At 30.7% G+C, this 27,812-nt stretch overlaps 2 protein-coding genes across 3 annotated transcripts; both read left to right on the top strand.

The window, feature by feature from the left end:
• Nucleotides 1–478: 478 nt before the first annotated feature.
• LOC111296207 (GHMP kinase family protein) lies at nt 479–6,024 on the top strand. Its single transcript, XM_022890366.2, has 10 exons — nt 479–584; nt 684–1,151; nt 1,245–1,308; nt 1,603–1,666; nt 1,780–1,860; nt 3,197–3,283; nt 3,623–3,780; nt 3,870–3,918; nt 5,249–5,373; nt 5,540–6,024. The coding sequence occupies exons 2-10, from the start codon at nt 746–748 to the stop codon at nt 5,760–5,762; spliced, it is 1,257 nt and encodes a 418-aa protein (XP_022746101.2). The 5' UTR covers nt 479–584; nt 684–745; the 3' UTR covers nt 5,763–6,024.
• Nucleotides 6,025–9,696: 3,672 nt separating this feature from the next.
• On the top strand, nt 9,697–24,433 carry LOC111296045 (Zn-dependent exopeptidases superfamily protein). 2 transcript variants are annotated; one of them, XM_022890058.2, is made up of 10 exons: nt 9,697–10,039; nt 10,507–10,642; nt 10,734–11,006; nt 12,806–12,950; nt 14,188–14,427; nt 15,448–15,538; nt 18,501–18,682; nt 23,369–23,481; nt 23,824–23,948; nt 24,111–24,433. In XM_022890058.2, the coding sequence occupies exons 1-9, from the start codon at nt 9,817–9,819 to the stop codon at nt 23,927–23,929; spliced, it is 1,509 nt and encodes a 502-aa protein (XP_022745793.2). In that variant the 5' UTR covers nt 9,697–9,816; the 3' UTR covers nt 23,930–23,948; nt 24,111–24,433. The 2 variants fall into 2 exon arrangements, with proteins under 2 accessions (XP_022745793.2, XP_022745792.2); XM_022890057.2 differs by having other exon boundaries at nt 9,699–10,039; nt 15,448–15,580.
• The last annotated feature ends 3,379 nt before the right edge of the window (nt 24,434–27,812 follow it).

The raw sequence follows: 27,812 nt of genomic DNA, 5'->3' as shown, positions 1-27,812 counted from the left end.
ATTTTTTTATTTGATAATTTTAGTTCAATCTTTAATTTTGTCAATTTTTTTATAGTAAAAAATGTTAATGTAATAATTGATTTGATGACATGAGTGTTAACTCTGTTAATGTGATATTAATTTATTGATGTACTAACATAGATAAAATTAATACTTAAATTATATAAATTATTCATATACTCACATGAAATTTAAAATTAAATTTAAAGCAAGTAAAAAAACTAAAATTTAAATATCATACAAGTATATGAATCATTTATATAATTTAATAATTAATTTTATTTATTTAAATTATTATATCAACAAAGCGATTTATATAAAAAAAAATAAAATTAATGATTAAATTAAAATTATTAAATTAAAATAACATAAAAACTAAATTTATATAAATTACGACATGTAAATTAAAATTAAAATTTTTACAAAATATAGGAAATCAACGCTTACAAATAAATTTTGGACAAGTTCACATGCCTACGGCGCTACCTAACTACCAAGTTCCAACTCGCAAGTCAATTCTGCATCAACAACGTAGTTATTGAGATTCAATAGGTTCGGCAAAAAAAGTCATTGTTGAGAATTTGGTTAGCCTCCAAACTTGAATTTTAAGTTTTTTTGTTCATATAATATTCTCTTTGTTGTCTGCGCTCTTACCCTCCTGCAATCGCTTTTTCTATAAGAAGTTGTTTGGAGTCTTATTCCTCCATCGCATCACAATCAAAAGAAAAAGAGATCTGATCTGAAAATGGGGGAGAAATGGGTGTGGATGAAAACGGCACAAACGCCCACCAACATAGCAGTGATAAAGTACTGGGGGAAGAGGGACGAGTCCCTTATTTTGCCCATCAACGACAGCATCAGCGTCACTCTTGATCCTGCCCATCTCTGCACCACCACTACCGTCGCTGTCAGCCCTGCCTTCCAACAAGATCGCATGTGGCTTAATGGCAAGGAAATATCCCTTTCCGGAGGAAGGTACCAGAATTGTTTGAGGGAAATTCGAAGACGGGCTACCGAAGTTGAGGACAAAGAGAAGGGAATAAAGATAGAGAAGAAGGATTGGGAGAAACTGCGTCTCCATATTGCCTCTTATAACAATTTTCCTACAGCTGCCGGATTGGCTTCCTCTGCTGCTGGTTTTGCTTGTCTTGGTATACATACCTTTCACCTTCTCTTTCTTTTTCCTGTTTCCTTCAATGTTCGAATCAGTTAATAATAAGGCTTCTAGTATTGCTTCAATGCAGTTTTCGCGCTTGCTAAGCTGATGAATGTCAAAGAAGATGAGAGTCAACTTTCTGCTATTGCTAGGTATGGCCTTTTTATCTTATTCCTGTGGTGTAAAACACCAGCAATTTGTGTATTTGTCTTATGTTTTACAGGGAATATATTTCTTGGCTGTTGGTAACACAAAAAATTAAACCCTTGTATGGTTTTTACTAAAATTTTAAAATTTATCACGTTCGCATCTCTTTTTCGTATTTGGTGTTATTGTGTAGTATTTTAAATTACCAGGTTTATATTATAGAGATGGAAGAATTTTAATTTGTAATTATAAGTGATGTTTTGTTGAGTTTTTTGTTTTTTGGTTTTTCTTTCATATAGGCAAGGTTCAGGTAGCGCTTGTCGGAGTTTATTTGGAGGATTTGTTAAGTGGATTATGGGAAAAGTAGGTGGTTTCTGTATGTATTTAATAGTTCATGTGTATTGCCTTCCATCAACAAGGGTTGTATCCTTTTGAGTAAACAATTCTAATATTTTCTTCTTGTTTAATACACATAGGAGGAGGATGGAACTGATAGTCTTGCAGTTCAACTAGTTGATGAGAAACACTGGGATGATCTTTTCATTGTTATTGCTGTGGTGTGTATTTTCTCCAGTCCTCACATATAGCATTATTTTAAGTGTATGTTTTATCAGTCGCTACTCTGCTGTGAGATACATTTTTTTGCCCCAAGAACTTGATATATGGTTATAATTAGATTTTGTCAAATTCCATGTCCATTGGAGTGCATCCTTTCTCATAGTTTGGTGTAATTGTTCTAAGTTTTGAAAGTTGAACAAAAATGCATGAAACATACGAAAATCAATTTTCTGACTTGTATTATTTTGATTGTCTGGATGCGTGATCTCTGATCAATTTCTTCCCACTCTTTGCATCTGCAATTTGTTTACTTATGTTTCCACTTTGCTTCCCTTTGTTCCTATTAGCTTGTCTTGTTTTGCCATATAATACATGCACACACACATCTACACATTTTTCATGCATAATTACATACATATATACATGTTTGTGTATAACATGAGTTCTTTTTATGCGCCCCTCAATTGCACTTCCATCCTTTGCGTTTGTATTCTGGTGTTTGTGTTCCTGTGCATCTACATGTTGTACATACATTTAAAATACATTCTAAAATTTTTAATCTCTACATATTTGCTTCACCTTACTATTCTAATTCATCAAAACTATGATTCATCGAAACTATCTTCCTAATGTCAGGAAGGATTCCACATTGTCAAACCCAGCTACTCTGGGATTATGTCTTACTTGGTTGATTGAATGGTTTTTTCCAATGGAAACTAATAGTTTTGATCTATTATTAAGAATGTTTAAAGTAATCATTGTTTTCCAGCTCCGTATAAATTTATTCATTGACAGTGCTTGTGAGTATTGTGCCCTAGAATCAATTGATATGTACAGGCCTCATGAATATCACTAGAAATTTACTCATTGATGTCCACTAGTAACTTATGTTGACTGTCCATTGATACTGCAAACTCTTTTTCTCCAATCTTCAAGATGCTGAATCTGTAAAGGATTTATTTATGTATCTTTGTTATCAGAAGCATCTAAGTAACTTGGCATGCGGTTGGATCACGCATTCATCAGATCTGCTCCTATCATAGAGGTTTCTGGGAATATTTCCCAGCATCCACTATCAATTTGCAATACTGCAAAAAACTTTCCTTAAGAAACTGAAAATTTAATGAGAAATCAAATTTATATTTACCACATTGAGATGTTTGTTGCATCCATGGACAAAATCTATCATTCGTATTCTGTCAATAACTGGGAATCAATGAAGCATACTTTAGCAGTATAAGTTCCCTGTTCTTTCTTTCACGTTTTTTTAAGCCTATATAAGTTCCCTGTTTGCTATCGGTTTTTAACTGTTAATTTTGATTTATCTGGCTCTAGGTAAGTTCACGACAGAAGGAAACAAGTAGTACCTCTGGAATGCGTGAGAGCGTTGAGACAAGTTTGCTTTTACAGCATAGGGCAAAGGTACATTTTGGTCTTTTTCTTTTTAAAATTGCTTATGCAATTTTCCTGACTGGAACCTAGAGTCCCCCGGTCTCTCTCTTAACTGATAGATTGTTGACTTTCACCAAAGTTGTCAGTTTCATGTAGAGAGTCCTTTAAAACCCTTATTGTTTTGCCCTTTTCTAACTTTTCATGAGGAGGATATCCACTTCCCTTCCCCCAACCGTAAAGAATTTGCTTGGTATCTTTTTCCTTCAGATCAGGTTTCTTTAGATTTTTTAATAAAATATGAAACTGTCTAAGATTATTTATAGTTATACTAACTCATGCTTTTCTCATTGCTGTTTTGGACTGTAATAGGAAGTTGTGCCAAAACGCACATTACAGATGGAAGAAACCATAAAAAATCGTGATTTTGCATCTTTTGCACAATTGACTTGTGCTGATAGTAACCAGTTCCATGCAGTCTGCTTGGATACTTGTCCACCCATATTCTACATGAATGATACATCTCACAGGCAAGTCCTGTTTTAAGCATGTTTATTCCCTTTAGGAGTTTCATCCTTAAACTCTAAAGTTGAGTGTCGATGAAATGTCAATCTTTCAGGTTAATCAGCTATGTTGAGAAGTGGAATCGTTCTGAAGGATCTCCTCAGGTTTGCTTATTCTGCCATTTTATTTTGAAGTAAATGACTTTAATCTTGAACATTTATTATGTAATCAGTACTTCTGCTGAGTTAGGAAAGGCAGTAAAAAGCTATAAACTTTTGAAAGGACAATAAAATGTGGAGTTCCAAGTTACTTGTGAATCATTTTGATTTTTGGGGTCCTATTTATACAGTTAATATGATGTGGGTAGTGGAACAAGTATGCTATGTTGATTGGAGGTTCTTGGCTCCGTTTTGCCCCTGAAGAGTTGTGTTGATTGTTTCATTATTGAATCATTTTGTTTGTTCAAGCCTCATACATGAATAACTATCATATTTCTAATATGATTTAGTGGTTTAATGATCAAGCTGAGACATTCATGACTACTACTATTTTTTCATAATTGTAATGGTATATTAATTGTGGATTAATTTGTTGGGTCACGCCTTTGGATTTTTTTTTTTTTTTAATATTTGTTCTTTGTTTCAATGATGGTGTTATGTGGATTAAAGGTTAGATATATTCTGCATTTCAAAATTCCCACAACTTTTAAGATTTTCATTGCCTAGATAAAATTTGACAACAAGAGTTCTTATGTTCTCTGCTGTTACAATCAAACTTCAGTTATATCTGAAATGTCAAAACTTATTATCACTTGCAAAACCAGAATATGAAGTGACTGCATCATACATTCCCTTCTTAGCCTCCTCCCATAAGTTGCCTTCTGCAAAAGATGAACTACTTTTTTTTCTTTTTTTTTACTTTTGTTGGCAATCTTTGACTGTTGATTTCTGTCATTTTTCTTCTTTTCTTTCCTTCCAATTGTAGGCAAAGAATACTCTGAAAATAAGAGCATGAATAAACCGTGTATTTAAGTGGCAAATTGCTTTATGACTTGACATGATACTGTAATGGTTGATATCTTTTGTTCAAAATGTGCTGTCTAATGAGAACCAATTTCTTCCTTTGGAGAGAGATTTCTACACTGTAGTGCTAAAAGTCTGCTAAGTGACCTTGTAAATATTTGCTGTGTCTTTCCTAAGTTAAAATGCTTCAGAGCACCTTTATATATGTGATATTTATGTTGCATCAGACGATTTCTTGCCATCAGTGCCTCAACTATGGCAATCTATTTAATGTCAGGAATCATTTAATGTCTCGAGCATCTTACTTTTGGATCAAACCCTGTCACTCCACCTCTCACTAGTTGTGCTGGGCTTCTAGGACTTCGCCTTTGTTTTGCTTTTCAGCTGCAGCTTTACTTGGAAATTTAAGTACATGAGAATGCTAAATATTTTGTCCTGATCGAGTAACTGATTAATGATGAAAAACTGACAGGTGGCATACACCTTTGATGCTGGGCCAAATGCAGTTTTAATTGCACGAAATAGAAAGGCTGCTGCTCAATTGCTTCAGCGGCTGCTCTTCTACTTCCCTCCAAAGTCTGATATTGATCTGGACAGGTAAATGGGAAATACAGGTGCAAAGAGCATGAAATCAGATTACTATCATAAGAAGAGATCCACTCATGTATCCTAAGGCTCTTTTGTCAAGCATAGTAACCTCATTCCCCTCCATGAAAGAGTTCTTGGATATTGATTTTATTTTCTTTTTCCCCTTTTTCTTCAGCTATGTTATCGGTGATAAGTCAATACTAGAAGATGCTGGAATTGAAGGGGTGAAGGATGTGGAAGCTTTATTGCCGCCTCCTGAAATTAAGGAACATGCGCCAGCCCAGAAATACCCTGGGGATATCAGTTACTTCATCTGTACAAAACCAGGGAGAGGCCCTGTTCTGCTTTCACAAGAAAATCAGGCTCTTCTTGACCCAGATACTGGACTTCCCAAGTAAATTTGAAGTGTCATACTTCTCTCTGCACTTGGTAACTTTCTGAGCTGTAAAATGTCAGTCAGATTGTCTCTGCTGCTTGTTTTCCTTTTATCATGTATTTGTATGTTTTTTTTTTCCGTACTTTTTTGCCCCTATGTGTAGTTGGGGATTGTATTCCCCTCCTTCATTGAAACAATAATGAATAACTGGTTCACTGTTCTTCCAAACCTTGGAGTCTTTTCTTGTAATTTCCAATTGTAATGCAAAAATCTCTTTTCCTGCATATTCCCACTTTTATTTATTATTTTATTTTATTTTTAAGTTAAAGAACAAGAATTTCTGCACTCAAACATTTTGACTTGGTGATTGGTGTGCCACACTTTATTTAGAAGCATTTTGACTCGATGATTGGCATACGACTTTTTATTCAAATGCGCAAGGTTGTAATTCACTTTTCAAATTATAAAAAAATAAAAAAATAAAGAACGTAAATTTCTGTTCAAAATGATTTGGGACTTTGTCAGAAAATTGGTGGAAGCAATGCAAAGGAAATGAGGTATAATGGATGTTTGATGACAATGATGGTACTTTACTAATTTATATTAATAGCAAATTTAGCCATGTAAAAATTCAAAAATTTTCGGCTCAAATGTTTCCTCCAAAACCATTCATTTTACATTTCCTTCTAATTAGCTCATTTAACTTTACTATAAAGATGATAAACACTTTTATGAGTTAAAAAGGATAATTACACAAGAAAAGTACGAGAAATAGAGCTTGAATTGAAATTCACTTAAACTCAAATTTATAAAAGAAAGTATTGAAGAAAAGTTAAGAAAATCTCTCAAAAGTTGTAGTTGAGCAGTTTTCCATACTAGGGTCGGACAAATGGTGATTTTAGCACCAAAATACGTCCAAATTTACTCCAAAACTATATTTTTCTTTTTTTTTATATATTTTTATTTATACATTGAATATTTGAATAATTAAAAATATTTTTACCATATTTTTTCAAAGATCAAGCAAATATTCATCATATAATATCTTAAAAAGTATGATAAAGCATACATATATTATAAAGCATTATAAATGAACAAACTCATAATACCAAATATTCAAAGCAAGAATCTTTTTTTTTTAAAGTAATTCATTTAAGTCATTTAAGTTCATTAAGTTAATCACTCTAACTAATTTAAAATTTATATATCATTAAGTTAATAATATGTCTTTGTATTTTTATATTCAAAGATTATTTATGCTGTCTTTGTATTCATGTATACAAAATTAGTTATACTTCTTTCATATCTTAATTTACTCTGATGAAAACTTTGATTTGACAATTAAGATTAAAATTTTTTAACTTGAGACATTTCAAATTTCATACGTATTGAGTTTTTATAACAACAAAGGATGTAAAGCTTTATTGATAAATTAACTATTAATTAAAAACTTACTTATTTAGATTTTATAAATATAATTTCAAAATACATTAATATCACATATTTAAAAAAAAAACGTATTTATGTGAAAGAAGATTGTATGAAATGTTCATTTTATTTAAATCATATCACATAATCATATTATTAAAAAAAATTATTTATTGCCCATTACATTAGATAATTAAATTGTGAATATTTATTTCATAATTAAACTCATACATGTGATGTGTAATAAAATTATTAACTTTTTTATATAATATTATTACGTGATATGATTTGAATAAAAATGACATATTTTGATCTGGAGTAATTATTTGATACGATCTTTTTTTTTATTTAGAGTAATGCGATTATATTCTAGTTGGATCTAAAATTTTTTAAAATTTTAAAATTTTTATAATATCTTGTGTATAATTTTTATATTAGAAATTCTAAACACACTCCAAAATCTATTCTTCACACCAAATTTCTAAATAAACCCAAAATTCAAAATCAAAATAAATTTTTTTACTCGTTACACCTCATTTCAACATTTCTCTTTTCTCGTTTTACCCTTACACCCATTATCCCTTTCAACTTTCTTTATTCCTTTCCTCCTTATTTAATATGCAAACTCAAAAACTAAACCAAAATCCAAGTTCAAAACGATCAATCAAACCCTAAAATCATAATTTTTTGACTAATCGATCTAACCAATTTCTATATTGAAATAAGTTTTCATTGATTTTGTGTTAAATATAATTTGAAATCAATCTGTATATTTCGTAAAATTGTGTACTATGAAAATGAATTTTTGTAAAATATAAAGGATTTATTGATTTTGATATTTGCAACCTTCAAAGGCTTTATGGACTTTCATCTTCGTAAGCCTTTGGAAGTTTACAGAAAGACAAATCTCAAAATCTAAGTTCGTAAACTTCTTGAGAATGTATATACAAAAAGTATATCACATTATTGGATATGCACATGCGATAATATACAAAAAATTTTGAATATGCATGTTCGATAATACAATATTGATTCTAAATATATATTTTTTAATGTGTAAATTTTTAGTTCAAAATGTGATTTGATTGTGGTTTTTATCCCCACCGCTTTTGTTTCCTATCTGCCTTTTCATTTAGCTATCCATTTTGAAAATATATAAAATAAAAATAAAAATAAAAATTTATAAGATTTAGAGATTGTAATAGAGATACGAGAAAAGAAAGAAAAAAAAAAGCAAAAAAGGTAAAAAAATGATATAAGAAGGCTTAAAAAGATAATTTAATAAAAGTAATTAAGTAATTTCGTATAATATTAATTTTGTAATAAAAATTGGGGCTTCTAAATGTTCCCATGTTTTTCTTTTCACACCTTAATTTTTTTTTATTTTTTGTAATTAAAATTATTTAATGTTTTTCTTACAAGTTTTTAGATATTTATATATGGTAAAATTTATAATTTACCACAAATAGATTTTTGATAAATTTTGTAAAAAGAAATGGATTTCTAAAAAGAATATTAATAAAAATTTTAATGAAAATTACAAAAAAAGAATTTTATTAATTAATTTAATAACAAAATTATTATTAAGAAATAATAAATTTTAAAATTAGTTAAAAAGAAGTCAATTTTACTATTTTAACCTTAGAGAAATAATAAAATCTTATAAGACCCTAATTAAACATTTTATCTCTTGGTGTTATGAAAGATGATGAAAGTACTATCAAGTTTAATCAAATTTTGAGAACTGAAATTCCTTGAAATCATATAAATAATACAACTAAATACTATAAAATTTATTAAAATATAATATATTAATCGAAAAAACCTATTATGATAAATAAATAGAGAGATTTTTCTAGAATTTAGTTTAGTTAGAACTATTAACAAAATTTTAATAATTGATACCAAGAAAAAATATTTATTAAAAAAATAATAAATTTTAAATTTATAAAAAATTACCTTTAGTGTTTTATCTTTAATTTATTAGGATCTCATAAGATTTTATTTTTTTAAAGTCAAAATGGTAAAATTAATTTTTTTGTTAATTTTAAAATTATGATTTTTTCAACAATAATTTTTTATTACATCAATTAATAAAAATTTTTAATAATTTTTTTTGTAATTTTACTTTCCAATATTCTTGATATGAATTTTTGATAAGTTTTATAACTTACCCAAAATAGGTTTTTAGAAAGTTTCTAAAATTTATTTTCAACAAGTTATAAAATTTTTTGAAAATTTATTTTTGGTAAGTTATAAAATTTATCCAAAATTCATATATTGGATATTTGAAACTTATAAAAAATAATTAAATAATTTTATTTATAAAAAATATTTGAAAAAAAAGTAAAATGTGAAAATTAAAAAGTGTAGCGTGTTTAAGAACTCTCTAAAAATTTATGTGTATAAATTGAAGTGTGTTTAGAAGCCACATTTTATACTAAAATAATTATAAAATATATTAAAAATAATAACAAATTTGATGAAAAAGAAATCCATCGGCATGATCTAATTCTAAATACTCTTATAGGAAAATATGTAAGTATTTTAATCTTTTAAAAATTTCAAGGAATAATAATCTTACAAAAAAGAAAATTAAATGATTATTAAAGATTACTAAAAGCAAAGAGGTCAAGAGAGCAGAATCGATGGCAGCGATAAGTCGAGTGCAACTCCTGCACCACCCATCAGCCATCTTGTCTAGATTACCCCATTCGCCTTCCTCCTCCTTAACCCTCAATCTCCGCCGCCGCAAATTCTCCAGCACTCCTCTCCTCTGCTCATCATCATCATCATCATCCACGAATGCGTCCGTAGTCGGAGATCTTTTGGATTATCTCAACGAATCCTGGACTCAGTTTCACGCTACAGGTTTCCCATTAATACCTTTTTTTTTTTTTTTAATTTTCCGTTTTAACATTTGTACATATTACTACTTCTATTGCAATTTCAGTCAGTATTTTTCTTAAGTTATGGTGGGCTTTGTTGATAGCATTTCAAAGTCCAACAAAGTCTTACTGAAGATAGTTTTCATTGTTGTTTGTGCTAATTTATTCCTGAAATCTTTAATTATTAGTATTATATTTTAATGTACAAGTAGAGAAGACAATTACTATTGCATATTTTGGCTAAATAATTATTACATCTAGTAGATGAAACTAATCAATAAACCAATCAATAAATAACCTGAGAAATTTTAATATAAAGTTGAACCAAACTCATATGTGGCGGACTTGAACTTAACGGGCCTTTTCCTTGCCATTGAGACAGGGCCTCGGTTACACAACATCACTAATTATTTTGCCTTAGACCAAACATGTTAATTTTCTTGTTTACAGCTGAAGCAAAACGACAGCTGATTGCTGCTGGTTTTCATTTACTAAATGAGAATGATGAGTGGGAACTTAAGCCTGGTGGACGCTACTTCTTCACTAGGAATATGTCTTGTTTGGTCGCTTTTGCTATAGGAGAAAAGTGAGTGGAACGAATTTATGTCTCTTAAAATTTTAATTTAAAACTTTTGGAGTTGAAGAAATTTTAAAGCAAGCTTGTGTTAGTTTTGCAGGTATATCGTTGGTAATGGCTTTCATGTTATTGCTGCTCATACAGACAGCCCTTGTCTCAAAATTAAACCAAAGTCAGCTTCATACAAGTCCAATTATCTCATGCTCAACGTACAGACTTATGGAAGTGGTTTATGGCACACTTGGTTCGACAGAGATCTAAGTGTTGCAGGAAGAGTCATTGTTAGAGCTAGTCATGGTTCATTTCTTCACAAGCTTGTCAAAGTAACGAGACCTCTTCTACGAGTACCCACATTGGCAATTCATCTTAACCGGTATCTATTGCTTCGTTAAATAACCATTTTTACATTATGTTATATTCTGTGATAGTATTGCAAATACTTTTGAATTTTTTAATTAATAACACATTTATTGGCACTGGGTAGTGATGTTCTTCATTGTTTACTGTTGAAGTTGACCTTACTTTACTTTTTGCTGCCCATCAGAGCAAATATATCGGATAAGGAGAGATGAGTTTTATGTTCCTAGGCTATAGTGTCCTCTTCTTGGATTTGATACAGACTTGACTTTCATGAATGGAGTATGCATTGCCATAGGACTTACATCTTGCGTTTCTTGTAGCATCATTTTTATGCTAAAATTCTCTGTCTTTCTGATCTATAGTTTATATCATTGTTTATATTTTGCTTTCATTGATTCTGTCAATAATTTCTATTATTTGCATCACTAAAAGAATTTTAATTGGTAGACACCATTGCAATTTAATAAAATACCCTCAAATTTAGGATAACATTTTGGAGAACTAATTGGTAATTTCATCCTTATAATTTCCCCCAGAAATTAATTTCTATTGGCTGAGCCATAGCAACTTAATAAGACACATCCTAAATAGGATAAATATTTGGAAAGACTAATTGGTAATTTCATCACCATATACTTTCTGCTAGAAAATACCTTATGGAAATAGCTATTACTGACTATACACTAACTATAGCAAACCATCTAAAAAAGTGAAAATAATAAATTGATTAATACAGTGCATGTTAAGGAATTCTACATGCTATTCCAGCAGAAAAATAACTGGATAATAGATAAATGCTTTTTATTTGGTTTCTAAGCTTTAGTTCTAGTAAAAAAACATTTGAAGACCTTACTGGCTTAGGCTTTCATGGTTAGTTAGCAATGTTATGAACATATCAGTATGATTATATGGTAGAATCATTGAAGCCTTTTAAATTACCATGGAATGAATACTACTGTTGTTTAATTCATGGCCTTATGTTGTTTTGCATCTCTCTTTGCGCTTAGTTTTGAAGAGATGGGATTTTAGTGTTCATCTTTTTCCTTCTTTTACTGATATTAATGTTTATTTTAGTTCAGAAGCTCTTAGACTTTGAAGAGGAGAGAGAGTGTGTTTGTGTCTATGTTTTGTCTTTTTGATAGCTATTTGATATAGGAAATGATAAGGAAGCTAGGGCCGAGTTAGGTCATTGACTTTGGGAAACTGACCTCCTACTCCTATGAGTGTCTTTTTACATATAAAGTATGATGAAGATATAGTGTATATGATGTAACTTAGAGCTGGAAAGACTAAATATTCTTTTGATTTCAGATTCCCAAGATAGTTGATATTGTACCTCAATGAATACTTTTGCTTGATAACACACCATAATGTTGCCTGAACACTTAATATTTCAATTTGCACTATTTTCTTCTCTTTTCTTTCTTTTTTTTTTTTTTTTAAAGTAATCACATGTGGCAAAATTGTCTTCAAGATCATTCATATTCTAACTTTTATATAAATGGGAAATTTCGTATGCTTAAGAGGTAAGTTTTCAAGATTTACAATTGCAAAAAATATTGATATTGTGTATGTATAGCAGCTAGTGAATATTAACACGATTACTTTTTCCAAAATTCTATTTCCTTTTCTATCTTAAAAGGAATAGGGACAATAAAAAAGTGCGGTTAGGTTCTTAGCGGAAGATCTTTCAATTTTCTTTTAATCGAAAATTTGCTCTTTCGTGCTTGTAAGTTACTGGTTTTTTTTGGATAGATTGTCAATGCATCCTTCTCATTCGTATATCTACTTTGTTTTTTATTCATTGTTTAGCACAGTGAACTCAGATGGATTCAAACCAAATCTAGAGACTCACCTTGTTCCACTACTCGCAACAAAACCTGAAGAAGCACCTGCAGAATCAAAAGAGAAAAGTACTTTGTCTTCCAAGGCTGCTCATCATCCACTACTTATGCAGGTATATGCATTTGTATTATGATTGGAGCAGTTCAAGCAGTTTAAAATTGGTTTAGTTATAGCGCACTTGCCATGATTAGGGGTTAAGCTTTCCCCCTCTCTGGATATAGTTGAAAGCAGCTCTAACAGGAAGAACACAGGCTCTGACATGGTGATAATTTATAGTTGCAATGATGTCTTTTTGCTCAAGTGTGGATAAACAGTCTAGGGTGAGGGGATGTGAATTGGCTTGAATCCTGAATTTTCAAAGGCTAAAGTTTAATAAATATTTATGGGAAAACAACAATATAAGAAATAAACATGAAAATTTAAGCACTAATGAATTTGAAATTAGATAAACTAGAAGGGATAGAAAACACAATGATTTATAGAAGTTCTCTCCCTTAGCTCCCCCTGCTAGGGGGTCTCGTTTCTTCAAGCTTTAAAAATACCTTTTCAAGTCTAAGGTATTACCTTTACATCATTTCATTCATATATAAGGTATAACCTTTAACTTCCTACCTTCCAAGGCTAACTTAGCAATCTCTAAACGCCAAAGTGAGTTTTCTACTTAAAATACACAAAAACATCAAGGAAATTTAGTTTGGAAACTCACTTAAAGTTTTTTCATTTGACAATAATGATCACTTTAAGGCTAACAATGCCAATTCTTATGAATTTTCTTTTTAGAATAAAAAGAAGGAAAACTTTATTATTATGGTATAATATAGAGAGTAGACTCACAATCACAAGGCTGCTTGGGCAAAAAGAAATGAATCTATTGTATCTATGAAGTGGGATTAAACGTGATTGTTTATTTGCAATAGAAAAGTGCCAGGCTAACAAGTGCAAGGGTATATATTCAGCTAGGAGTGGCTTCTTCATGTGACAATGCTAAGAAGGATCTGGAAAAGCCTTCATGGCAATCTTCTTTGGTATTCCAATTTGGATGATAACTGTTGTAGCATTATGGATAAATCTTTTTAAATGACTATTTTGCCTAATTTGTTACCTTTGAAATGAAAAAAAAAAAAAAAAATTCTGCTTGATTAGACCTCACAAATGGTTAGTCTGTCCTCTTTGTAGTTGCTGCTTTTCAACATTTATTGCTACCCATTTTTAGATTTGTTTCATGACTTTTTATTCCTAACCTTCTATGATTTTGGAATCATTAATTCCCTTATTTTTGTAAGTTAAGTGTCCACCAACCTGATCTAGGTAATTCATGGTGTTGATAGAACATTTGTGTTTGCTTTCAGATTTTGTCAGATGAGCTCTGTTGTGACGTTGATGACATTGTCAATATTGAGTTGAATATTTGTGATACCCAACCTAGCTGCCTTGGAGGTGCGAACAATGAATTTATATTCTCTGGAAGGTTAGATAATCTTGCTTCAAGTTATTGTGCTTTGAGAGCTCTGGTTGATTCATGTGGATCACCTGTTGATTTATCAAGTGAACATGCTATTCGGATGGTTGCTTTATTTGATAATGAGGAGGTAAAATTTTTCGAGAGCTCTATCTATTTCTATATGCTTATCAAAGGAGTTTGAGCTATTTGAATGCTAGATGCATGGTTTAAGTGGTAGTTTTCAATGTGATGCAATAAAATGGCTAAACAACCCCAAAATTGTTGAGAAAAGCCTATTTCAAGGTATGAACCCATCTAATCTGAACATTAAATGATTGTTGAATCAAACTAAAATTTAGAGGCATAAACACTGTTGTTATACAATTATTGTCACAAACATGGCTTGCAACCTGGATTTACCACCTGCTATGAATTTTCACTTTGCATGTGCTCCCCTCTTGCAAAATGTGCTACTTAGCATGTTTTTGCATCTGAGTTGCCCTAGCTAAAAACATACTATATAGGTATATTTATAAGGAACTATATCTTTTCCTGAGATCATTTCTTGAGAAGCCTGAATTCAACACAAAAAGAACCTTTTTAATAGAACTTGATACATCATGGCACATTTTCCAAGTGAATACATAATTTAAAACTTTTAGTCAAACTAAAGTCATCTAGACATAAAACCAAATTTTAACAATTATTTTCGCAAACATGACTTGTGATCTGGATTGCTGTCTGCTAAGGATTTAAATGATTATGCAAAATGACTTGCGATCTGGATTGCTGCATGTGCTTCAGGATTATGCAAAATGTGTCTGTTAGCATGAGCATGCAATATGAGTTGCACTCAACGCAAAAATGTGTCATACACAAGATTTCTAAGAAAGAAATCTTTACATGAGAGAATTTCTAGTTTAATTCTTTTGAAGCTAATTTTATCAGGTAGCAGAATTACTCAAACCTTTAAGGTTATAGCAGCAAACTGTTGTTTTAAAGTGAATTGCTTTAATCAGACTTTTTATGTTCTCAATTAGGCATGTTTATGGATATTCATCCTGTAAGTATTGAATCTTTTTTTTTTGAAGGATTATTGAGTCTTTTCTTATAAACATCTTCCTCCCAGAATTACTCAAATAACAGAGCTCTTACTTTTGTTGGTCAGGTAGGTTCAGATTCATTTCAAGGAGCGGGGGCACCAACCATGTTTCAGGCAATGAGACGCATTGTTGGTTCCTTCGCGAATAGTTATGCTGGTGAGAGTGCCTTTGACCGTGCAATTCGCCAATCTTTTCTTGGTACTATTCAATTAGAAGCCTTTAACTGCATGGTTGCATTCTTTCTTCATAGTGCTTCTGTTCTTAACTACATTAATACTTTTATCACTTATTAAGAATACTTTATCATCATCTTAAATGAAAAAAGAATTCTTTTTCATCAACTGCATTTTTTTTTCTCTTTTAAGAAGGATGGTTGAAAGGTCTTATCCTTTGCACGCCAAATATGCAAAATAAGGGTCTATGCCTCCATCTCACTCTTCCCACCTAGAGAAATTCCATGTTGGGAATGAATATAGGGGATATGGCTCCTCTAATAGACGTTGAAATTTTGGAAAAAAACTGAAGGTGCCTTTGTACTCAAATACATACTTGTGTGGAACTTCCATCTCTTAGTGTTGTGTCAACATAAAAGAGGATGGGTAAGGGGCAGATTTGAGCAACTGAGTCTCATAGAACAACAAAGGATGAAGGCAGTGACACCTGAGCCTAGGGAACATAACAAATGAATTTGAGCTGTAGCAATTTGAGAAGTTCCAAAAGCAAGAAGCATGACAATTTTAGCATATGACCTGAGCTCGAGTGAAGCTTGAGCTTATCCAGGGGGATCAGTCCCTTAACGTGACAGTTATTGTTTTGATCCAAAGGCTCCTGGTCACAGCTTATAGATTAACACTGTTCTGGAAACTGGACCAGGGCACCTGATCAAACCAGTTGAATTGGGAAATCCTGACCTTTTGAACTGGAGATTGGTTGCTTTTCCTGTCTGAAATGCCCTTCTGAACAAACTGGTTAAGAATCAGTGAAACATGTGTTCAACCGGTTTAGACTGAATTGAACCAGTTTCAGGTCATTCAAATTTACATTTATGTCTTTGAACATTTTTTTGCAAGAGGAGACAAAAACTTTTAGCCTTCGAGTTATTAATTAATGGTCAAATCATATAGTTGAAAGCATATATATATTTTTTCAAAATTAACCTATGTAAAATATATATTATATTAACAAATTATGTTAAAATATAATATTTTGCATCTATTTGAAACCCCAATAAATGGTTGAATTAGGGACTGGGTACTCATGTGGGTTCTTTTCTGGATTGCCTGACATTTCGATTCTAATGGCCTTCTGAACTCCTGCTGTTCAGCTACTAGTACATCAGACATTGCTTCGTTGGATAACCCCACCTAGTATTCTGAGTGATGAGAATACCAAAAGCCATGCATGTCTATATGTAAGACATAGCTTACAGATTTTGATACCTAGTGTCACTGATATGGCCTAAAAATTTCCATATTCATGTACTTGTAGCTCAAATTATTGCTTTTGTTACTGTAGTCCAAACAGTAAGACCAAAGCCTGTGCATTTCTAGATACAGTTAAGAAAATTTTTAAGAGTCACCCTAACTTATGCACACAACAATGATTAACTTTTAACATGCTGTGGTAAATAATCCTTTCTTGTTGGATGAATATTACATTTACTTTTAGTTGTTTTGATGTAAATGTGGAGCTAATACATAGCTTGCTTGACCTTGTTTCTATCTTTGCCAGTACCAATCCTTGTTTGAGAGATAATTGGCAGTGGGAGGTACGGATGTAATCAAGCCGAGTAGTGCCTATACACTGAGGTGCTTGAGCTTGACTAGAAAATCAAAGCTTGCAGCATAAGTTTGAACTCGATTGAGTTCAATTTTTCAAGTTGGAGCTCGATTCGAGTTAAAGCTCAAGTTGAACTTGAGCTCGCTCAATTAAGCTCGAGTCATAATAATAAACTTCAAATTTGTTTAAAAAATCAAAGGATACATGTAGGAACAGAACTACTCAAGGGTTTCTGATCAACCACTAGAAAAACATAGATAAGACAATCAAGAAACAACCACATAAGCACAGAGAACAACCTAAGCACTATACCCAAAAAAAGAAGATAAATTAATAACAAAAAATAAAAAAGATAAAATTTTGTGCGGAAAAAGAAATTTGGCGGAAAATTAATAATTCTATGGATGGCTTATAAGAACAACAAAAAATAAGTAAAATAAAGAACAACGGGAAATAGGAACATGGCAGGGTAAGGGGCTTCAACCCCAACAGCGCAAATCACCTTACGCCATCTCTTGTCGGATGGTTGGGGTTTGCAATGATGAAGGCTGGGAGCATGGGTTGCTGAAGAAGACTAAAGGTTGGGATTGCAATAATGAAGGCCAAGAGTAGGGTTGCTGAAGAAGATTGATGATGGCTGATCAAGACTAGGAAAGGAAAGGAAAGAGAGATGAAGGGGGGTGAGAGTCTGAAAGGAAGGGTGCGTTGGGTTTTGGTTGAGAGGCAGAGTGAGAGAGGGGAGGCAGATTGTAATTTAGCTTTAGGGTTTTCTTTTTTTATGTCAGATATATTTAGTTTAAGGGTAAAATTATAATTTTATAATTAAAATAATAAATATATATAAAATAAAAAACTTAATTAAACTCGTGAGCTACTTGAGTCAGACACTAAGATGCTTGAATTTGGCTCTTTTGATAAATCGAGTTGCTCCAGCTCGAACTCAACTTGAAAATGACCAACCGAATTTGAGTTTTTCTCGAATCGAGTTTGAGTAGCTTGGGTAGTTTATGTGTATCATTTACACCTCTAGTGAGAGGAAAAGAGGGGGGGAGGGGGAGGGAGAGGAAAAGAAGTGAAGTTTCTCAGTTAGGGTTTACTTGGCTTTCTGAGATTAATTCTAGTAGCAAAGATGAATACATGTAAATGTGGTAAATATGTAATCCTAATACATTGTCATGGATTGATGAAAGACTATTGCTTGGCAGAACACACGAGCTGTCAAAATTTTGGTTGCATGATTGAGTTTGCATTCAGTTGCTATCTGTTACATACATTGTATTTACTATCTGTTGTCTCAATGTATGCTTTAATCCTTCTCTGTTATCCTTTCTCTCTATAGTATCTGCTGATATGGCGCATGGAGTTCATCCAAATTTCATGGATAAGCATGAAGAACACCATCGACCAGAAATGCATAAAGGTCTTGTGATCAAGCACAATGCAAACCAGCGGTATGCTACCAGTGGAGTAACAGCTTTTCTCTTCAAAGAAGTAGCAAAAATTCATAACCTTCCTACTCAGGTAACTCCATTGCCATATTATAATAATAAAAAAAAATACAATTGAATCAGTTTACTCATTTCTTGCTGGACAAGTATTTATTTAGAGATTTTTTTTTCTTGATATGCCTTTTTCAACGCCATGGGGGTCAGGGTCAATTGTATGGGTTTTGCTGCACAGTAGCCTAAAAGTCATTAATTTTTGAAGATTAACTATGCGTCTTGATGGTCTTACCTTCGTTTCAGTGTTTAAATATTACTTGACGCATTAGAATCTTAAATGAGGACCATAATAGATTAGAGAAAAGATCTAGCACTAACATCATCCGTCCATTTGTTTGAAAAGGAATTAGTATGAGGTCTTATTTTATTCATCATATGAGAGTTGTGCATTCCTGTGCTGGGCTTTTGCCACTCCTCCTTTCCATGTATAATGCTTACATTGTAAGAGTATTACCATAACACTAATAAAAAAAAGGGCATATCCTGGTGCACAAGATTTCTCGCTTCGCGAGTGTTATTACTATAACATTAATAAACTGCAATATATAAATTTTGCGAGTGGATTTGCAATTTTCAAATGAATCTCAACTATGGTGTCTTTTAACTATTAGAAAGGAGCAATATAACATAATCGCTGAGATGATTGATTTCCTTAATAAGCTGTCCTTATGGTACGTCATAACTGTTTAGTTGCCCTTGGGAAATTTATTAAAATCCAAAATTTTCATTGTTGTCACATTATCTGTTTCGATAAAGGATTGATTAATGAGGTTCATTTAAAAAACCAAAATGGTTTAATCTCAATCAGTCTTTCATGCATGAAAAATTCTTTATTATGTTCGAATACATTTGAGTTTTTGTCTCATTTTGAAAATAAGGCTTTTATTAGAGAGAGAGAGAGAGAGTGCTAAATATTGCTGAGTACTATTTTTCGTTCATTTTATCAACAAATCGCACCTAAGATTCATTATACTTAAAGAACTTCATGACATGTTATTGGTTTTGAAACACAGTATTGCATGACTCATAAACAAAAATTAAGCTGCCCCTGTTGCTTTTGCCTGTTGGTTATTGTTTAAGGAAAAGAAGGGGGGGGGGGGGGGGGAGCGGTGATGAGTGCGGGCTGTGGGCTTGTTGGATGTCGAGTAGAAGAGGTGATATTTGGAGAATGTAAGATGTCACTGATAAGTAAAACTTTGTTTGGATAGTATTAGTAAAGGAAAAGAAAAGAAAGTAAAAGAAAGGAAATGAAAGGTTTTTAAAGGAAAGGAAAAGATACATGTACTCTTTATTTGAATAGTTAAAATTAATAAAAAAAAAAAAAAAGGAATGCGAACAACTACTGTTTGGTTAAAGAGCGAAAGGAAATGATTCATTATAATAATTTTTTTTTTCAATTATACTTTGAAAAATTACCATATGAATAATTTAGAAATTAATTGTTTTAAATAAAAAAGAAAGAAAAAAAATCTAGTGAAAGAGATGAAATTTTGTTAATCCATAAAATAATGTAGGTTTGGAATTATTTTTACAAAATTATAATTTTTTCAGAATTAATTTCAATGAGAAAACTTTTAAGAATATAAATTTTTTTTAGTTAATAGAATTAATTATAAACTTGTCTTAATATATTTTTTTACAAGTTTAATAAGCTCCATTAATATGGGGATAGTTTTTTCATTGTATGTATTTTTTAATGTACATATTTTTTCTTTTTTCCTAAATTTATGATATAAGACCCAGCATAAATTAAAAAAAATAAAGGATAAATATGATTATTTTTTCTTTATAGACAATGGTAAATTACCTAAGCCATTAATAACTCAAAAGTTTATTTCCATATAAAATATGCTAAAAGAAAGAACAAAAGAATAAAAAAATGTACATACAAAAAAAATCCATAAAAATAAATTTGAAAATTATAATTTATAAAGTTGACAAAACCTACAAGAAAGGAAAATAAGCAAGGATACGGTTTGAGTTTGATAAAAAAGTAAATATTAATAAAAAAGTAAATATTAATATCACTAGTCAAGCTTATAATGTATTTTTTAAAATTAAAGAAAATAATAAGGAAGTAAATATCATTTTATATTTAAAATTTTTTTCTCTTTTCTTTTATTTTTTTTTCAATTTGCGGTAATTAAAAAATGAAGCTTTTGAGGGAAAGGGAAAGGTGCTCAACCTTCTTTCCTTTGTTTTACTTTAATTTTAAATGAAAGTCAAACAAAGGAAATGTTTCTTGTTTGCCTTTTGTCATAATGTATAAATCTGTAGATCTATCGTTAAATATAAACTTAAGGAGTCGTCATCAATATTTTTTGTTAAGGTATGATTGGTCATTTGATAGAATCTGTCCAATTTAAAGAAGGGTGCTAAGATTAATTTAGGTTTATTTAAATAGTAGATTCTAATTCACAAAACCAAAGTTTAGGTCCAAAAGTATGATTATGCGTGAGGAAGGTTATAGCACTTTTACAGAACCTATCCAAAAGATGATACCAGTATGATTTCAAGTTATCTAAGCCTTAAAACATGTTTAAAATTTATCAAATAATTTAATATTAAAATTTTTTCTTAAATTACTTCAATATGTTAGAAATGATTTAAAAATATTTTCTCATTTCAGTAGTATTCAAGAAAACTATTTGTCACACTTTGAAGATGCTCAATTATCGAGTTTATTTAATTTTGTTTCTAAAAATAAATATCAATAAACCATATTTATAGCCAAAAATGTCCTCCAATCTGTTGGTAAGACTTTGTATTGAAAATTATCCTCCAATCTGTTGGTTGGATTTTATGTCAGATAAACAGAAAATATTATTTTATTAGTTTTATTTTTTAAAAAATAACTTGATTTTTGAAACTTGATTTTTGAAAATTTATGTCCTTGACATTTGATTTTCAGCAGTATTTCAGGCTTCATTTTTCTCGACTTTTGTTGAACGGGTCTACATTCAGGCTTTAAGGATAACCTATGTTCTACTATTTCAGTATTAAGCCCCGACATATCCTGATAAGACTTGGCGAACACATTTACAAATTTTCGAAGTAGATCCTCTAACCTTTGTCTATCAGTCGATGGAAGCGATGTACCAACTTTAGGCTCAATTGATTTATTCTCTTGTTTAATCAATCTCATTGAATCTGGAGGCAAAGTGTACTCTTCAGAGTCATCTTCGGTGTCAAGTTCATCAACATTAATTAAGTTTTCAAAATTAAACCTTTTGATTCTTATCATGATTATCTTCACATTTGTTTAGGGACTTGAAAGTAAATGAAATGGGAAATATTGGCGAAATGCTTTGACTAAAAATGAAAAATGGAAACTGGATAGAAAAGATGAATGAAAATGCATAATCCTATGCTTTTATTAAGATAATAATTAATAAGAGGCCCATACAAAAAAGATTATCCCAATGCTTTTGGGAGTAAGCAGTTGGGGATTATGATTACATTGGAAGGGTATTAAAGATAGTAGGCATCTCGATGACGCTCCAGTTTTTAAGTTCAAAACTTAGTGAACATGGATGAACAAACACCTCTTCACCCTAGGCTTCTTCTGCTATCATCTAGATGGACATCTCAGCAAAAGCTTCTTCCACGCTCAGCTCATCTTCAACATCTCCTTTTAACCTTGGATACATATATCCTCCTGGCCTAAAAGTCTCATACAGATGCGGTATGACTATTGGCATATTTCTGGCTATTTTTCTTCCTCTCCTGTTGTCTTGCATCCTCTTCATTTCCCATTCTTCAAATTCATACCCCAAGCCTAATCTGTCGTTATTGTCTATTATTGTTGGAGGCTATTTAATTCCTTGCAAATTTTTACCCAGCCCAACTCCTGGATACCAACAATCTGGCTGATCACAATTCTACTGAACTCTGGTTGGTATAGCTTAGATCTTTCACCCACAGTATTGACAAGTTCAAAGGATCGATAAGAACACTCTAATGATTCTTCCGTTGGATCTACATAGGGAGCATTAATGGGCTGAGTCACTAATAGGTCTTCTTCTCTAGCTACAAGCACAAGTTGACCCTCCACGTTGAACTTGACTTTTTGGTGTAGGGAAGAGGGAATAGCACCCGCCATGTGAATCCATGGCCTACCCAGCAAATAGCTGTAAGATTGAGAGATGTCCATACCTAGAACTTCACATTGAAAGTGCAGGACCCAATTTACAATGGCATCTCAACATATCCCAATACCTCATGCCTAGTCCCATCAAATGTTCGGACGACCATGTGACTGCTTTTTATGTGAGATATATCAATGGGCAACCTTGCTAGGGTAGAAATGGGCATAACATTGATAGCCGAACCATTGTCAATAAGGACCTTGGCTATAGTATGACGTCTGCATTTTACAGTGATGTGCAGAGCTTTTGTGCTTCCCTTTCCTTCAGGTGGGATCTCATCATAATTCATGTTATATTCTTGTCCAACATGTCCCAATTACTACAATTGTCCAAAAATGAACAATAAGTGGGTATTATTTCCAATGTTACAGTAATTTGCACAGATCCTGTGTCTTGAAAACATAAGTTATGGTGATGGATAACAATGGAACATAGTTGAGAAATGTATATAAGGAAAACTAAAACATTAGTCACATGTTCACATTCTTCTAGTAATATATATATATATAGTAATATTCCCTTTGAAACATTTGCGACTGTGTTTTTTATGCTTGTAGGAATTTGTGGTAAGAAATGATATGGGATGTGGATCCACCATTGGTCCAATACTTGCTTCAGGGGTTGGTATTCGTACTGTGGATTGCGGCATTGCTCAGCTTTCTATGCACAGGTATGTTGTACTATGTTACTGAATTTATGCAGTGGAGCTACATATATGTCTTCCGTCAATGCAGGATAACTCACAACATGTAGGATTTATATAGTGTTGCATTTTCCGTATCTATATCTTGTGTTATTCCAGAAATATACCTACAAGTTTTTGACATGTAAAAAAGTTCCAACTGAATTTATTCTTAATGAATCATCTATAACATGGTAAATGGAATAGTAGAACAGTTTAGTCTCTGCAAATCAATGGTATGCTGTGTTCTTTTGATGTTGCTTTTTTCTTTTTCGTTCATTTTCCTGTTGATCTTAGTTATGTTCCTACTCTTGATTTGCACTTCTGCAGTGTGAGAGAAGTATGTGGGAAGGAAGATATAGACATTGCTTACAAACATTTCAAGGCATTTTACCAAACTTTTTCCAGCATAGATCGGAAGCTGATTGTCGACTAATTGCTTGAAGTTTGCAGTGGTAATCGTTCTGGATTCATAAATTCATTACTTAAATAAACAGTTTCTTTTTCCTTGCTTGAATACAGAAATTGCATAGATAACAGCAAAAAATTACTGTGATTAAAAATAAATTCTATGAATGCTTATCTCTATGATTATGGTTATGGTTTTGGCCTTTCAGGGAGTCAGTACAGTTTGGGTGGGAACTGGAGCTAAGACAAGAGCTTTGTTCTGGATTAGAGCGTCCTTCGGCTTAGCTTTTGCTTCAGCTCGGACAATAAAGCCTGGTTCTTTTGGTTTAGCCGTTGGGCCTTCCTCCTCAACCTCTCATTTTTTTTTTTAACAAAAAAGGCTGTAACCTGCTAAATGTCATATCTTAAGGTGACTTTATAAACTAGCTGAGTTAAGCTTCGGGATCAACCTCTCATTTTCTTTGATTATGCAGTAATTCTGATAGTATAGCTTTGACTTGAGTTTATCCATCTCAGAGTTGTTTTTCGTTTCCCCCGAAATTTTATGCAATAAAAATTGATGACATTTGAATAACAAATAATAAGATAAATATGGCAAAGTACAATTCCGAAATTATAAGAAAGCTGGAAGATAGGGACGAAGAGCCCAGAAATTCAGAAAAAAGATGAATGAATTTTGATGAGATTAGAAAGAGGATGACTGGCTGAGAAGCCAAACTTTGAATCTTTGAAGTAACAGCATTATGCGAGAGAGAAAGATTAAAGATGTGGTTGTTGCACGGGATTATAATAAGATAAAATAAAATAATATTATAAATAAAATTAGATTAAATAATATTATTTTATATTATTTTTAGTATATATAAGGATTTAGACAGAATAAATTTTTAGTGATCAAAATTATCAATTATTAATATTTATATAATTTAAATAATTAATATAATTTTTATAAATATAATAAGATATATAAGTTTAATTTTATAAATTAAAAATAATTTTTTTTATTTTGAAAAGATTGAATCATCTTATGTGATTAATCATCTTTGCATATTTTATATTTTTATTTAGATGTAAATTAAACATAATATAAAATTATTATTTTAGTCTATTCATTATTTTATGCAATAACATGGCCCGAAGGTTTTGATATTGGTTTAAATAAATGGTTTATTGAAAATTGGGGATGAAACAAGGTTTTAACTTAAATAAGTTACTTAAAAGTATTTTGAGTTTAAATTAATCAATTTATATAATTAATTTTAAAATGTGATATTTTAGTTAATTTGAATTTAAATTTTAGAATTTATAAATTTTTTTTATCATTTGTGACTTTTTTTATTAAAAAAAATCAATTGTTTAGAAATGACAAAGATCATCTTGAAAGCTCATTGACTGTCTTAGATTATGCTAAAACTTTAAGTCGTTATAAAGTACACGTAAAAATGATTTAAAAATAGGAAGATGCTTAAGAGATAAGTTGAGGTATTATACTCAGATAGTGATTGTGATATACATGCATTGTGGTTCATGCGATGGCTATCTGAATCCTATTTTTTTATTGAAAAATTCTAAATGCTCCTAAAAATTTATGCTGTACTAGAATTCCACTCGCGTTTAGTCTTGAGAATTTGTTAGTTTATGTTTCAAAATTGAAAAAATTTATGGCAAATTTAACAGAGAACTACACATTTTTTTTTTTTTATGAAAAACAAAAAATAAGAATATTTTTAAAATGCGAATCACATAAGCAAAGCAAGACAAATTTAAATGTATAAAAACAATGATTCAAATTGCAAATTCATTCGTTCAAATAACTAAAATTTTTAATAACCCAACCTCAATCAATCAATCAATCATGAATATTATAAAGGGACACATTTATAAAAAAAATTACAATATAATATCTTTTAAAAAAAAATTTAAAATAATGAAGTGACGCAAAAATAAAGATATAAATGAAGTAATATGATAAGGACAACATATTTTTTTAAATGCATTAAATAAAATATATAAATTATATTATAAAAACATTAAATAAAATATATAATTATTTGAATAAGAATTGCAATAATAAGTGGTATGGAAAGTATTACTTAGTAATTATTGTCGAAATTAAACCACCAATTGGGTATAAATTGTAAACCATCCATTACTCTACTCTACGGGAATTGAGAGAAAAGCAAAAGTTTTTCTTTTAAATTACTAAATATTTTATTATTAAATTATTTTAAGTGGACATGCCCAACTCATTTTGAGATTATTGTTCAAATTTTTTTAGTAAAAATTAAATGGGTTTACAGAATATCTATTTTCTCTCAACTTTTTTTTTAATTGTTTAAAATCTTACTATTTTTATTAAAATTTATTATTATATTTTATAATTATTAAAAAAGTATTATATTATATTATATTATATTATATTTTTATTTTTATTTTTATTAATGATTCATTTATCTAACAAATTAATAATATTGTATTTTATTTTTATGATCATTTGAAATTACTTTTCATTTTAAGAACTTTCTTATACTTTAGTAAATTTGATTATATGATTCTTCAACTTAAGAAACTATTTTGAAATTTATTATTTCAAAGTCCAAAATAATTTTCATCATTGTATTTTTTTCAAATGTTCATTTTATTATTAATTTTATGTTGTTTACTATTAAAGTAACACGTAAAACATATATATGTTAATAAAAGTTAAAAAAAAAAATCCATGGAGTGAAAGTGTTTGTAAAAATTGAATAAAATTAAACTATTTATATTTTGAAATGAGGTCGTTTACGCTTTACATAAATTGGATTGAGGTTATTTATTTAAAATGGGCCAAACCTTACCAACATTTTTTCTTGAGGGATTTGTTTTGATCTAATAAATAAAATCTTAACTCATTTATCTCTCAAAAACCAAATCTTAATCCATTTATCTCCCTTGAAACCAACAAAAATTAATCCCAACGTTGATACAGACATTCAATAGATAAACTATAAATGCATAGCCCATTTGATATATAGCCCACTGCTGATAACATTCAGTCCATATATTATACCTAAAACCTAACAAAAAAAAAATGGACAAATGTTATCTCTTTATCCCCTTAGGGATTCTTTTAATACAAAGTACAAGTAATTAGTGCTGAGAGCCAGTTTCACCTGATTTGTTATAATAATTTTCAATTTATTATAATAATTTTAATATTTTATTGAATTGATATTTGTTTGAATTATAATTTGTATAAATTTGATATAAAAATTTTACTTTTCTTATAACCATTTCTAGGAATGTAAAAAAGATAAATGCATATATTGGATGCTGGTAATTTGCAGTTAAATGTCAGAATAAGCATGGTCAATTCTACTTTCAAAGTGAGTAAAATTAAAAAAAAAAAATAAACATAGGTTATTCCAACAAAACCTAAAAAATAACAATGAAACACTGAAAGTGAAGGAGATACCTTAGTTCTGTTTTATAATGTGCTACATCAGATTGAATGGAAACATTAGGAATTGTGATCAACTGGCTCTCATCTACGCTATATATTGCATGACCACATATATGTCCAATTTGCCCCCGCTTTGTAACCAGAACCAAGTATGACTCCAAAAACTTGATGCAACCTAAAAAAGACAAGAAAAAAAATTACAAGATGTTAATAAAAGAAAACAATCTGTAAATACCTTGTATAGGAGTTTAAATTGTCACTAACCCACAATTCCGAAAACCTTTGCCACAAAGTTTAAGCCCCCAATAACTCGATTTCCTTCAGCAATCCAGTGAAACAAGTTTTTGATCTCTTACGGAGAATAAACCATTGGGTCTTCACTGATATTAAGATTAAATGGTTCATATCATGCCTCAATCGTACATTTGTAAATTGTATTTTTTTTTAAAAAATTTTACACATTAAA

Source organism: Durio zibethinus, chromosome 12 (assembly GCF_047325235.1).
Source record: "Durio zibethinus cultivar Kanyao isolate XHJ-2024 chromosome 12, ASM4732523v1, whole genome shotgun sequence".
NCBI classification, from domain to species: domain Eukaryota; kingdom Viridiplantae; phylum Streptophyta; class Magnoliopsida; order Malvales; family Malvaceae; genus Durio; species Durio zibethinus.
This window is presented reverse-complemented; position numbering and strand designations above follow the sequence as displayed.